The sequence below is a fragment of the Vitis vinifera genome, chromosome 10 (assembly GCF_030704535.1).
Source record: "Vitis vinifera cultivar Pinot Noir 40024 chromosome 10, ASM3070453v1".
Classification (NCBI taxonomy): Eukaryota; Viridiplantae; Streptophyta; class Magnoliopsida; order Vitales; family Vitaceae; genus Vitis; species Vitis vinifera.
In genome coordinates, this window is record NC_081814.1 from 4,287,575 (window position 1) to 4,300,781 (window position 13,207).

Below are 13,207 nucleotides of genomic sequence, written 5' to 3' on the forward strand. Positions count from 1 at the left end.
GTTTAATGTATTCTTGCAATTGAAAGTACCTTATAATTTGAAAATTGCTATTTGGATACTTGTTACTAACTTTTCTATTAATGTCGTGTCTATCCTACTAGGTATTCAAGAAATATAGCAAAAAGAAGAAGATGATGAAGAATTAGTGACCACCTCTTATGAAGATAGTATTGTACTTTCCAATTTAAGTTTGTATATTATCTTAATTGAATGTTTGCAATTAGTTTTTTTTAGCATATAGAAAAATAGAGAGTAAGTAGAAAAAGATTTTTCCCCTTGAGTAATGATTTATTTACATTGTTTTAGGACTTAGTTATTATTATCATAATTAAATATGTATCAAATTTAATTTGGAAACAAGTTTCATATGGTAATAGGTTCATTTTCCATTAAAACTAAAAATTATAGTAAAATAATATTAAATTTGTCATAAGCAACCTTGACAGATGGCCAATGCCCAACATTGACATTGCAATAGCTAGAAACCTTGACATATTATACTTATCCTTGACATTTGTTGTAGCAACCTTAATAGAAGAGCAAGTTAACCTTAACATAAGATCAAGAAATCTTGACATATGTTGAATCCAACCTTGACAAAAGTGAAAGAAAATTGACATATGTCATACTAACAAAGATTCCATCATTGGTAAAAATAGAAACAACCTTAACATATGTAAATGTCAAGATAACTTTAAACTTTTCTTGACACTGGCATAGATGACATATATAAATAGTAATATACCTTGACAGATATACCCTACCATGATGGTGAAAAACTGTCAACGAAAGGCTTTTTTCTTGTAGTGTTCATTGTCATGGAGGATAAACATACAACATGTGAGAGTGTAAGCATTTAGCGAGGTTGAAGCACAGTCACAGTCACATTATTTACAGATAAAAGTCCCTCACCAGAGGATGATAGATCTTCACCCTTGTGAGTTGTTTTTGAAATAAATGCAGGTCGTTTAGGAAAAGGAAGAGCAGAGTTATTACCCAACATGAAAATAATAGTCAACATGGTAGGTCGATCCGTTACAGATTCTTGGACACATAAGAGCCCAATTTGGATGCATCTCAATACTTCATCTGTAGGGTATGACTTTTGTAGTGACAGATCGATTATATCTAAGGCTTTGCCTTCTTCCCATAGGTTCCAAACCTGATAATTTTACCATTATTAGCTTACTGTAAAGAATGAAAAAAAAAAAAAAAAAGTAATGCAACACATGCAACTCACTTACATTTCCAACTAAGCTTATGGATGGACCGTCCCGATAATAGGTGCTATTTTTTCTCCCAGTAATAATCTCTAACAACAAAACTCCGAAGCTATAGACATCGGATTTTGTTGAAAATAACCCTTCCATCGCATACTCAGGTGACATGTAACCACTGCAATAGCAAATAAAAGAAACTATTAAAACATATTAACTAATATGTTTCTTTGGCATCTCAAACATAACACTTACTATGTTCCAACTACTCGATTTGTGTTTCCTTCCATTTGATTTCCTCGAAATATTCTAGCCAAGCCAAAATCTGAAATTTTTGGAAACATTTCGGCATCGAGTAGAACATTGCTTGCTTTTAGATCTCTATGTATGATTCTTAATCTAGAGTCCTCATGAAGATATAAGATACCTCGAGCAATTCCGACAATAATTTCAAAGCGTTTCCTCCAATCTAACAATGACTTCTTTGTTTCATCTGGCCGAAAGATATATAAAATATCAATCATTAAAACAATATTAGGATATACCAATAATGATTTTTATTAGGCAAATAACTTCTCCAAGTGATTATGCAAGAACCTTAGAAGATTAAAGAAATGGAAATGGCAAAAATAAATGCTACATACCAAAAATGAAAGAGTCTAAACTTTTGTTTGACAAGTACTCATAGACTAACATATTCTCTTCTTCTGTAATGCAACAACCCACAAGCCTCACAAGATTCACGTGTTGGAGTTTTGCAATAAGTGTCGCTTCATTCTTAAATTCTTCTTTTCCTTGTCCCGAATCCTTTGATAATTTTTTCACAGCTATTTCTTGTCCATTAGATAGCTGACCCTGATAATCGTCATGTAGAATTAACTTATTCACAGTTAGAAAAATTCAGCTTAGCGTAATGTTTGTGCAATGAAAGAAAGTCCAACAATTTCAATAGTCATCACAAATTTGAGAATGACTGACTACCTTAAAAACTGAGCCAAAACCACCACGTCCAAGTTCGTTCTCAGAAGAGAAATTATTTGTGGCTGCAACTATGGTGTTCAGATCAAAGAATTGTAATTCAGAATTGGTTGTACTTTCATCATGCTCCTTAGCTCCTGGAGAGTCTTGCAACCATGTAGCGCCAGGTCTCGAATTATACAACATTTTGTTTTGTCTTCCTCTCCCTGTCATGGAAGTATAACAATAAATAATGCTTTTTTGATTGTGGGGGAAAATAAATGGGAAAAAAAAGAAGAAATAATACAATTCCTTAATACCATGAAAGCAAGGAAAAAAGACTCTATCCCAGATTAATTCACTGGGTAACTGAGCTTAGAAATGTTTGGCTTTTCTTATTAATCTCTTCATGTTAATCCATGCCCAAGACACAAACATTGGATAGAAGGCTTAAATGAGCCATAAGAATTTTTGTTTGATTACCTTTCATCTTCTTCCTTAAGAACCAAAATGTGGAGACCAACAGAACCATAATCACAGTAGCCCCCACCACCAAAACTGCCATCATCCCCTTCTTCGCAAGGAAACCTTTTGACTGCTTTTGATTTTCAGCTAAAAAAATACACGAAAAAAAACATCATAAATGATCTCGTAAATCTGGGAGAGAAATCATTCATGAATCCTGACAATTAAATGCTAGCATACCTAGAGTGATGGCATCCACACGCACATATAAATTTTGGCCCCCTTCAGGAAACACTCTTGTATCCACCAAATCCCCATGCCAAGACAAGCACCCACTCCCACTTCCACTCACATTTGCAGCCGCGTATCCACTGCAAGAACACTCCTTCAGGCACTCCTCTCTACACGCTTCCATGCTGATGTTCATGTTCACACGTGCCACCGATGTATCTGGGGGCTTCGCACCTCCCACCTTCACAAACCCTTCCCCGTTCCCGCACACCTTCGCTCCTTCCTTCCTCAGACATCCCGCTGAGCCGTCTTTCAAGAACAAGTCACGTGGCGACTTGGGCTCGAATCCCGCCAGGCACGTGCACTCAAACTCGGCCTGGCTGTTGTCACAGTTGCTGTTGGGTCCGCACCGGCCGTACCTGTCGCACCTGTCCCTTGGGGCTGTGTAGAAGCTGAACCATTTGCCTTCCGTTTCCTGCCACATGTTCCGCTGGATATATCCCTCGTGGTCCACCGTCAGCCGCTCGAGAAACGACGCGTTGACCATAATAAACATATAATAGATTTCATCTTGATTGTTCAAAAAGCTAACTTTGTGTTGGAATCTGTACATCATCACCGGCAGACCGCTCCACCGGAGCCCGTTCCAGTGACCGCTTCTCCATAGCGGCTCTGAACCCTGGTACAAAAATATTTGAGGAGACCCACTGACGTTAAATCCAAGCGAGTATTTCCCGGTTGCTGGGTCAGTTGGGGACTTCCAAGAGGTTAGGAACCTGTTGTAACCGGTTCTCCGATTCAGTCCGAGTTTCATGTGTGGAATCAAATTATCTGTGGGATAATCAAAGCCTTGCCACACAACCATCTTGTCATCTTTTTGGATCAAGACTAGGTTTCCGGTATCTAACAGCTGAGCCACAGTAGGGTTCACTGATGAGATGGAAACGTCTGTGGACCATACATGAGTGTTTCCGCGGTGCAGAAGGAGGTTTCCAGAAGTGTTGATGGAGAGGACTCCGGAGGTATCATTGATAGGATGGTCTCTGTTAAGAACCCATACAACGGTTTGTTCACGAATTGTGTTGTACCAAACTCCAATATATCGGAGTGTAGAATTCCGTGGACTGAAGAAGCCAAGAGCAAACCTGGACTCTTTAGAGACTAGAAGGTCACCATCTCTGAAGGGTTGGTTAGGAGTTATGGTGTCAGTGGAGCTGCAAAGTGGGAGCATAAGGAATAGAATCAAGTACTGAAGAAACATCTTTACAGGATGCATATGTGACTTCCTGATAAAGTGGTGACTTCCGTGTTACCGATGCTGAGCGCTGGTGGAAGAGACAGAGAAAGTCTACAACACAAACTAACGAGGCATACCGTGAAGGAACAAGTGGAGCAAATGACGTGAGAATTGCATTTGTACTATCTCCACGCCACATTTATGAATTGGACAAAGTTGCAGTTGCATTAAACCTATCATAGCATTGATCACTTCAAAATTGCACCAACCCAACTGTTAAACTTCAATTTTGATGCATGAATTGAACTGGCGAGTGGCGACTACATGACGGAGCTTAATGATAAAAAGTAAGGGTCAAAAGTGACAATGATATCTACCTAAAATTGAATCGATTTAAGATATTTGAAGGGAGGATGAAGGCATTACTTAAAGAGGTGTTTGGCAATGGCCAATTGCTCAATTGTTCCTGCTATATTTGGTGCATTTGCCGTCTCCCATGCGAAGATGAGGCTGGCGCTAGCCTACTCGATGCCAAGTCAAGGGAAAGAAGGACCCACTTAATTATTGATTAATGCTTATGGATTCTATTGACCACATTGAAACTTATATCCCATGGAGTTGGTCAAGTCAATGTTATTTTATGTTTTCACCTGTTTTTAGGACGTCAAAAAATCAAGACCACATTTAAATCCTTCATTGTTAAATGTCAATATGGCTTTTCAAGTTTGCAAGCTTATGAATATTATTTCTCAAATTTCCAATATTTGTTTAAAATAAAATTATATTATATTTCTATATGTGCTATTAAAAAATATAAATTTTCTCTTACATTTAATGATATTTAGAAAATTTTCAATAATTTGATATTTAGTAAATAATTATTTATTTATTTATTAATAATACTCATGATTAAAAATATTTAAAATTTATAAATAAAAAATTTTATTTTTCAAAATAAGTAATAAAAAAAAGTTAATATATATATATAAATAAACCTAGGATAAAATATCTTTATTTTCTTTTTTATTTTATATATTATACTAATTTAAAATGGTACCTAAAATATGGTGAATATTGTGAAATATCCCTCAGCATCAGCTACCTTGGAACTGTTAGTTAAGTAGTAGCAACATTAAAAGAAGTACAAGAACAGGCTGTCTTATCTAGGCCTTGTGCCAAGAGATCAGTTCATGATCAGATAGGAATGGGTTCGTTTAATTCGCAATAATAAATAGAAAAAGATTGGGCCAAGGATGGAGCAGCTATGGGCTGAAAGAAACAGGTCAAGAACCATTAGCAGATGCTGCAGAAACAAATCATCAAGAAGTTGAGATCATTCCAGGGAACAATATTTTAAACTTTTTACACTACAACCTTTGTATCTCATTCTTGACATGGAGGAAGCTGATGTTAGACTGTGTGGTTCTTCTCAATATTTTACGTCATTGTTGCCTTTGGAGAAAAACCAGAAGAGAGAGAGAGAGAGAGAGAACTTTAATGATATTTGTGTACACTACCTCTGGTAGGTAAAATAATTAATTTTTACAACTTATCAGAGCTTGAGCAATCAGCAAGCTTCAAAACAAGCTTCCTACACTTGATGTTGATGGGAACTCACCATTGTTACATGCTAATTTTCAAAATAAATGCAGGTGGCTTAGGAGAAGGAAGAGTAGGGTTGTTACCAAAGAACATGGTAGGTAGTTGGCATTCTTGCACAGATAAGAGCCCAATTTGGAAGCATGTCGGCACTTCATCCATCTGCAGGATCTGACTTTTCTAATAAAGGATCAATCATATCCAAAGCTTTGCCTTCTCTACATAAGTTACAAACCTGAATTTATTTTTTTATAGCATCAGCTTACAGTGAAGAAGAAGTAAGCTATAAGAAATTCAAGTAACTCACATGTCCAGCCAAGTTCAAGGAGGGATTATCATGGTAGTGAGCATTAATTGTTTTTTCTCCCAAAATAATTTCTAATAGCAAAACTCCAAAGCTATAAACTTCATATTTTATTGAAAATAACCCTTCCATTACTTACTCAGATGACACAAAAGTTATATATAGCTGCTGCAGTGACAAATAAAACAAACTGGAAAGATTTGTTCAATGTTGTGTTTTGACATTTGGTGCATGACACTAACCATGTTCCAACCTCACCAGATTTGTGTTTCCTTCTATTTGGTTCCCTCCAAATCTTTTAGCCATACCAAAATCTATCTGAAATTTTTGGAATCATTTTAGTATATAGTAGAATATTAATTGCTTGCTTTTATATCGCTATGTATGGTTTAAGTCTTGATGAAGATATAACCCTATATTTGGTTCTTGGAAGATTTGACGAAAAATGTAAGGGATAGAAAACACTAAGTGAAAATAGAAGGAAAAAGTGAAAAAAAAAAAAAAATAGTTTTTTCTCTTCTATATAAAGATTAAATAATTTAAAAATACATTAATTTCTTACTCATTTTAATTATATTTAAATTTTTATAATATTTTCTATAATAAGTTAAACAAGAGGGAATCATTTTCTTATAATTTTGTTTCATATTATTTTCAAGAAACCAAACATAAGTTAAAAGTCCTTAAGAAATTTCAACAATAATTTTGAAATTTTTTATCCAATCTAAAATTGACATTTTTGTCTCATCAAAACAAAAAATATGAAAGTTTAATCATGTTAAACTACAAGTTTTCTAAAGGTTTAAACAAATTATAATTTTTCTACTTATAAGATTTGAGTTCGTAAGCTATATTATGTTTTTAATACCCTTCCTCGCGTGTGACCCCCAATAGGCAAACAACTACAAATTGGAAAATAAATATACAATTAGATTTGAATACATGATCTCACACCAAATGAGACTCTGACACCATATTAAAATACTATTATATAGTTGTAGACCCTCAATTTTGTCCTTTTAGCACATGTCTTTAAATTCACTTCCAGTGCTCCACGGTAGTTCCTTGGTTGCCCATTACTACTCGTACGACTTACCTTTTTCTGAGTCACCTCGGAGACTTTGGTTAAGGGATTATCCGCCCCTTTATTGTGATCCTCGGTAGTCTTGATTTAGACTAGACTTTACTTAGGCACCCTTGACCCATTTAGGCACCCTAAGCCTATTTAGATACACTTGGTCTATTTAGACACCCCAGACCTGTCTAAGTTCACTCAGGCCCACTTGGCCCATTAGTCTTTTTTTTAGTATGACTTGTATGGTTGTATGACTCATTTATCTCATTTACTTATTTATTTATTTTTATTTTTTTATTATTACTAACCACTTTTATTTGATCATTTATTATGGTTTTATTTATTCATTTATTTTAATATTTTTTCATTATTATCAATCATTTTTAGTTATTTAGTTATTTAGTATTCTTACTTATTTGTTTATTATCTTGTTATTTATTCATTTATCTATTATTATCATTTTATATTCTTCGATTTATTTATTTATTTTATTATTTATTATTTATTTTATTATTTAATTCAATAATTTGAAATTTTTATGGAAGAAGTCTACCATTGAAGAAGTTTTTGAAAACGGTAAAACTCTTTAAATGATATGCATGGATTGTAGGTGATATGCGTGGATTGGTATTGTTTGAAATTTAAAAAAAAATGAGTTTTTCCGGTGCATAAGATAAAATTTGGAGAGAGGAAGACTCCTCACGTAGAAGGACTGTTATTTGCTATAAAAAGCTATAACAGATAGGTTTTGGGGGGAGAACTTTGAGCACATAGAAGAAAAAAAAAAAAAAAAAAGAGAGAGAGGCGGAAAAATTGGAGTTTCAGAGAAGACTTTCTAGTGAGAAGCTGTTGGTGGAGAAGAAGGAGAGGGCGGTTGAAGAAATCTCAGACGACATACCAGTGGGATCTCCTTGCCAGAAGAGAGCGTTCCTCAGTATGTTTGTTGAGAACTCCTTACTCAGTGATATTATCACTTTGTTCTATAATTGGTTTCGTGTTCTAATTTGTGCTTGAGAGAGAGGGTGTATACACTCAAAGAGGAAGTTGTGCATGAGATTTATAAGAGTGGTGTACACTTAAAAGAGAGAGCAGCAGATTGGTGGACAAAACATTCGTACATTGCACAACTTCAGTGGTCAAAAGGGTAGTGGAATTAGATCCAGATTGCAGCATAAAATTTATGTTTTTTTTTTAAATGAGACTTCAAATGGTGGGTCCCTTGGGATCAGGGCTGGATGATAGTGATAGATATGTAGGGATGGTGGCAGCTAGTGGGGAAATTATATTATACATCAGCTTCAACACGTAAGGGAGTAGCTACCATTCTGACAAGAATTCCCCATTGTGCACCCTGTTTATGATTATCTTCCTACAAAATACGCAAGACTTTGTCATCTCAGGTGCAGCTATAACATCAGTATACCTGTTGAGACCCCTTCCTACTGAGATTTCTTGATCTAAAATCGGTTTGTTAAAAAGAAAAGAACTACCCATCTTAGGTATTAAATGATTTAATCTTTGCTGCAGTTTTCATCAAACCACTGACCCTTCAACTTCAAAAATTCATTTTGAAAACTTTAGGATATCTGTAAAAAATTTCCAGAAATTTTATGACTTTCCTCACTTCTTGAACTTGAATTTGAGGTTTTGTTTGAGTTAGAAAGTCATTCTGAGATAGAAGATATAAATGAGTCTTTAGGGGGACTCCGTTTTCACATAGTTCTGGACACCCAAGATCTTTTGGAAAAAATAAAATACTAGAGGACTTTTTAAAATTGATTCAATATTTTTTTCTCAATTATAAGCTTCTTGAAATTGATTTTAGACACATAAAATATTAGAAAATATGCATTTTTGAGGGAGATATGATTTTTCAAAGTTGTGCCTACTGCGCATGCTGGAGTTTGTACATCTGATTAGATTTATAGTTTTAAAAATATTTGTGAGTACTATTCGACCCCGAATTTATTTTTTATGTGATATAGACATTATGAAATATGTATGATTTCTTTTTAATGATTTTATATGATCATTTATTAGTTTTAAAAAATTCTTTTATGCACGTCACTTTTCCTTATCTAATATGGACTTTGTAGAACCTTTAGGTGCCTTTGCGATAATCTGTCTTTTGAATGAGTGTTTGGCTTTCGGTATATTAATCTAGGTGTGTAGGAGTTGTTTCCTGAAATTTTTTGTAATCAAATTCCACTCTAAGCCATTTTTTTAGAAATTGTTTTATGATGCTTCATTTTCTAACCGCATGTTGATGGTTTTATACCTTACTTGAAATTGTTATTATTTTTGGAGTCATTTAATTTGTCTTAGCTCAATTTTGGCTTTGAAACTGTATATTAGACATAATGGATATTTCATATAATTTATGCTTGCCCTAACCAATCTAGCATTTTTCGAGGAATCTTATAAAATATACTTGCTATCCAAGTACGTTCTCTATCCTCTAATTCCAAAATTCTATGAAAATGCATGCTATCATGAGCTATATCCATGTTTTGATTTAATCCTTGGGTGCTTAGATGTATGTTTGACTTGCTTGGATAAGATGCATGTTGCGTGCTAAATCTCTATACTAACTTTGATGTCTTGTGATAACGCTTGAGAGGCAGTCCAGGTATGTACCCTAACTCTCCTTTATTGTGATTTGATTTCGTTTGGCATGCTATTTTTTTTTGAATCACCTAGCCTACTTAGGTACTTATAATTAACCAATTAATTGTCACATTTCCCTCAACTTAGTTAGTAGAGACCCTTATAGGGCTTAGAGGGGTGCTACCTCTTAGAGGTACCTTCCCAATAGGTAACCTGATCCCCGGACCGAGACTTGGTTTTTCAAAGACACGCTTTTCCAAAAATTATGGAGTCATTTTTTAGGGTTTTATTTCTTGTTTTATTTTCCCTTTAAAAATAAAAATAAAATAAGTGGCGACTCCAACTTTTTTCCAAAAATTAATTTTTCACAAATAAAAAGCGAGTCTCGCCGATCGAGTGGGGGCGCACGTGAAAAATGCGAGTCCACAATAGTTTTAATGTAAAACAAATTTTTCATGTGATAACGGTGAGATCACAAGCAAAAGAGATGAAGAGATTTAGAAATTGTCAAAATAAAAAAATAAAATAAAATAAAAAGATAGGATGAAAATAAAAAAGTTCAAACTATTGTTCAATAAGTATTCTTAGACTAACATCTTTATCTTCTCCTTATATGCAACAACCTAAGAACTTCACAGGATCCTTATATTCATGTTTTCTTATATTAATTCTTCTACTCCTTATCTTGAATTCCTTGATAATTTAGAATTTACACTATTTACACTTCACTCCTTTGTTCTTGGGGACTAATTCTTGAGGCATGTAGCAATAAAACTCAAATTATAACACTTTTTGTTGTCTTTCTTCCCTTGTGCCCCGCCTTGAAGTAATGTTGTCTCTTTAATTATTCTTTTAACACTCATTGTCACTCATTTGTCAATGAGATTGGAAAAAAAGTAAAGAAAAAAAAGAGGAAAATCTTACCATTAGTCAGTACTAAAAACCAACCAAATTAGGGATGCCCTGAGGTCCTTAAACTAAACCATTTTTCATCTTAAAGTTATGAATATGTTGGCTCTCCCTCTCCCAACCTAACTCGATGATAGTATAATCGGTTGGATTGTCCAACTATACCCAAGGTCAATCAACTTTTCACTCTTTAAAGTCTTTGTAATTATCATTTCTCAAAATTGTTTTCATTTCCCAATGATATTTTTCCCCTTGATTTCACATAATCAATTCTTGACTTTGAATTTTAGATGTCTTGGGTCTGAAGTCATACCTTGTAGTTGGCACCCATGTTCGACCATCTACAGTATTTAATAGATCAAAAGTAGAAATCCGATGAAGAATGTACTGAAGATTTGTAAAATCATTTGCAATAAAGATGCTCATATACTAAACATCCATATACTGCCAAATTTGATATCATGTGCCATGCCCAAAATAGAAAAACTTCTTTTCATTTATTGACTACTTCAGGAATCAATACAACACTAAGATGCCTTATGGTAAAGGCAACCAACGATCCAAAATTCAAATGGGCATATTTTCCAATTGTCACTCACTGCTTGATAGGAAAAGTGAATGGCCCTAGTAATTCATTTTAGGAACCACGAGTATGCCTTGAATTTAAAAGAGAAAGCAGATTTGACCATCCTAGCAAAAAGGAAAATATGAGAAATGCCTCGTGATAGTCTCCAATTATTTTGCAGATTTGAAGATTTACCAATTGAACATTCAGTCTTTCCATCATCAGGCATAGCATAAGAACCAATGCATTGCTTCATTCCAAGCTCTTCCATTACCCATATGGAACTATTTGATCTATTAGCTCCATTTGAACCATTTTAATTATATGATTTTAGGGCCTTAATGTTGAGAGCTAATCATACTTAATTGATTATTTGACTATACCTACAAGCTTCCATTCTTGCCCTATCTTTGAACATACATTTACAGAGTTGGATAATTATCTAACTATGATCACTAAATCAAAAGGTGTTCTCTTTGTGATATTGTGTATACAATTCATTGTCTTGGAGGATAAACTTACAACATGTGAGAGTGTAAGCAATTAGCGAGGTTGAAGCAAAGTCATGGTCACATCATTTACAGAGAAAAGTCCTTCACCATAGGATGATAGGTCTTCCCCCCTATGAGTTGTTTTTGACATAAATGTAGTCCGTTTAGGAAAATGAAGAGAAGAGTTGTTACCAAAGATGAAAATAATTGTCAACATGGTAGGTTGATCTATTGTAAATTTTTGCACACATAAGAGCCCAATTTGGATGCATCTCAATACTTCATCTACAAGGTATGACTTCTCAAGCGACAGATCGATTATATCCAAGGCTTTGTCTTCTTCCCATAGGTTCCAAAACTAAGAATTTTACCATTATTAACTTACTATAAAGAATGAAAAGAAAAAAGTAATGCAACACACATTCTCATTTACATTTCCAACTAAGTTAACAGATACTATCTTGATAATAAGTGCTATTTTTTCTTCCAGTAACAATCTCTAACAACAAAACTCCGAAGTTATAGACATCAAATTTTGTTGAAAATAACCCTTCCATCGTATACTCAGGTGATATGTAACCACTGTAATAGAAAATAAAAGAAACTATTAAAACATATTAACTATTTTGTTTCTTTGGCATCTCAAACATGACACTTACTATGTTCCAACTGCTCGATTTGTGTTTCCTTCCATTTGATTTCCTCCAAATATTCCAGCCATGCCAAAATCTGAAAATTTTGGAAGCATTTCAACATCCAGTAGAACATTGCTTGCTTTTAGATCTCTGTGTACGTATGACTCTTAATCTAGAGTCCTCATAAAGATATAAGATTCCTTGAGCAATTCCCAAAATAATTTCAAAGCGTTTTCTCCAATCTAACACTAACTTTTTTTTTTTTTTTTTCCATCTAGCCCAAAGATATATAAAATGTCAATCAGTAAAACAAAGTTGGGATATACTAATAATGATTTTTATTAGGCAAATAACTTCTCCAAGTGATTATGCAAGAACCTTAGAAGATTAAAGAAATGGAAATGATAGAAAAGAAATGGTACATACTAAAAATGAAAAAGTCGAGACTTTTGTTTGGCAAGGACCCATAAATGAACATCTTCTCTTTTCCTTGAATGCAACAACCCAAAAGCCTCATAAGATTTATGTGTTGGAGTTTAGCAATAAGTGTTACTTCATTCTTAAATTCTTTTTTTCCCTGTCCCGAATCCTTTGATAATCTTTTCATAGTTATTTCTTTTCCATTAGATAGTTGACCCTGGTAATCATCATGTAGAATTAGTTTATGGAAAATTCAGCTTAGCGTGATACTTGTGCAATGTCATCATAAATTTGAGAATGACTAACTACCTTATAAACTGAGCCAAAACCACCACATCCAAGTTCGTTCTTAGAAGAGAAATTATTTGTGGCTGTAGCTATGGTGTTCATATCAAAGAATTGTAATTCAGAATTGGTTGTACTTTCTTCATGCTCCTTATCTCCTAGAGAGTCTTGCAGCCATGTAGCACCAAGTCTCAAATTATACAACATTTT

At 34.1% G+C, this 13,207-nt stretch overlaps 1 protein-coding gene across 1 annotated transcript; it reads right to left on the bottom strand.

The window, feature by feature from the left end:
* Positions 1 to 772: 772 nt before the first annotated feature.
* On the bottom strand, positions 773 to 4,262 carry LOC100246472 (G-type lectin S-receptor-like serine/threonine-protein kinase At1g11410). Its single transcript, XM_010648608.3, has 7 exons — positions 2,880 to 4,262; positions 2,658 to 2,786; positions 2,199 to 2,401; positions 1,862 to 2,072; positions 1,473 to 1,710; positions 1,245 to 1,395; positions 773 to 1,162 (listed from the first exon to the last, which is right to left on the bottom strand). Exons 1-7 carry the CDS (start codon positions 4,144 to 4,146, stop codon positions 857 to 859), a joined length of 2,505 nt encoding a protein of 834 aa, XP_010646910.2. The 5' UTR covers positions 4,147 to 4,262; the 3' UTR covers positions 773 to 856.
* Between the last annotated feature and the right edge of the window lie 8,945 nt (positions 4,263 to 13,207).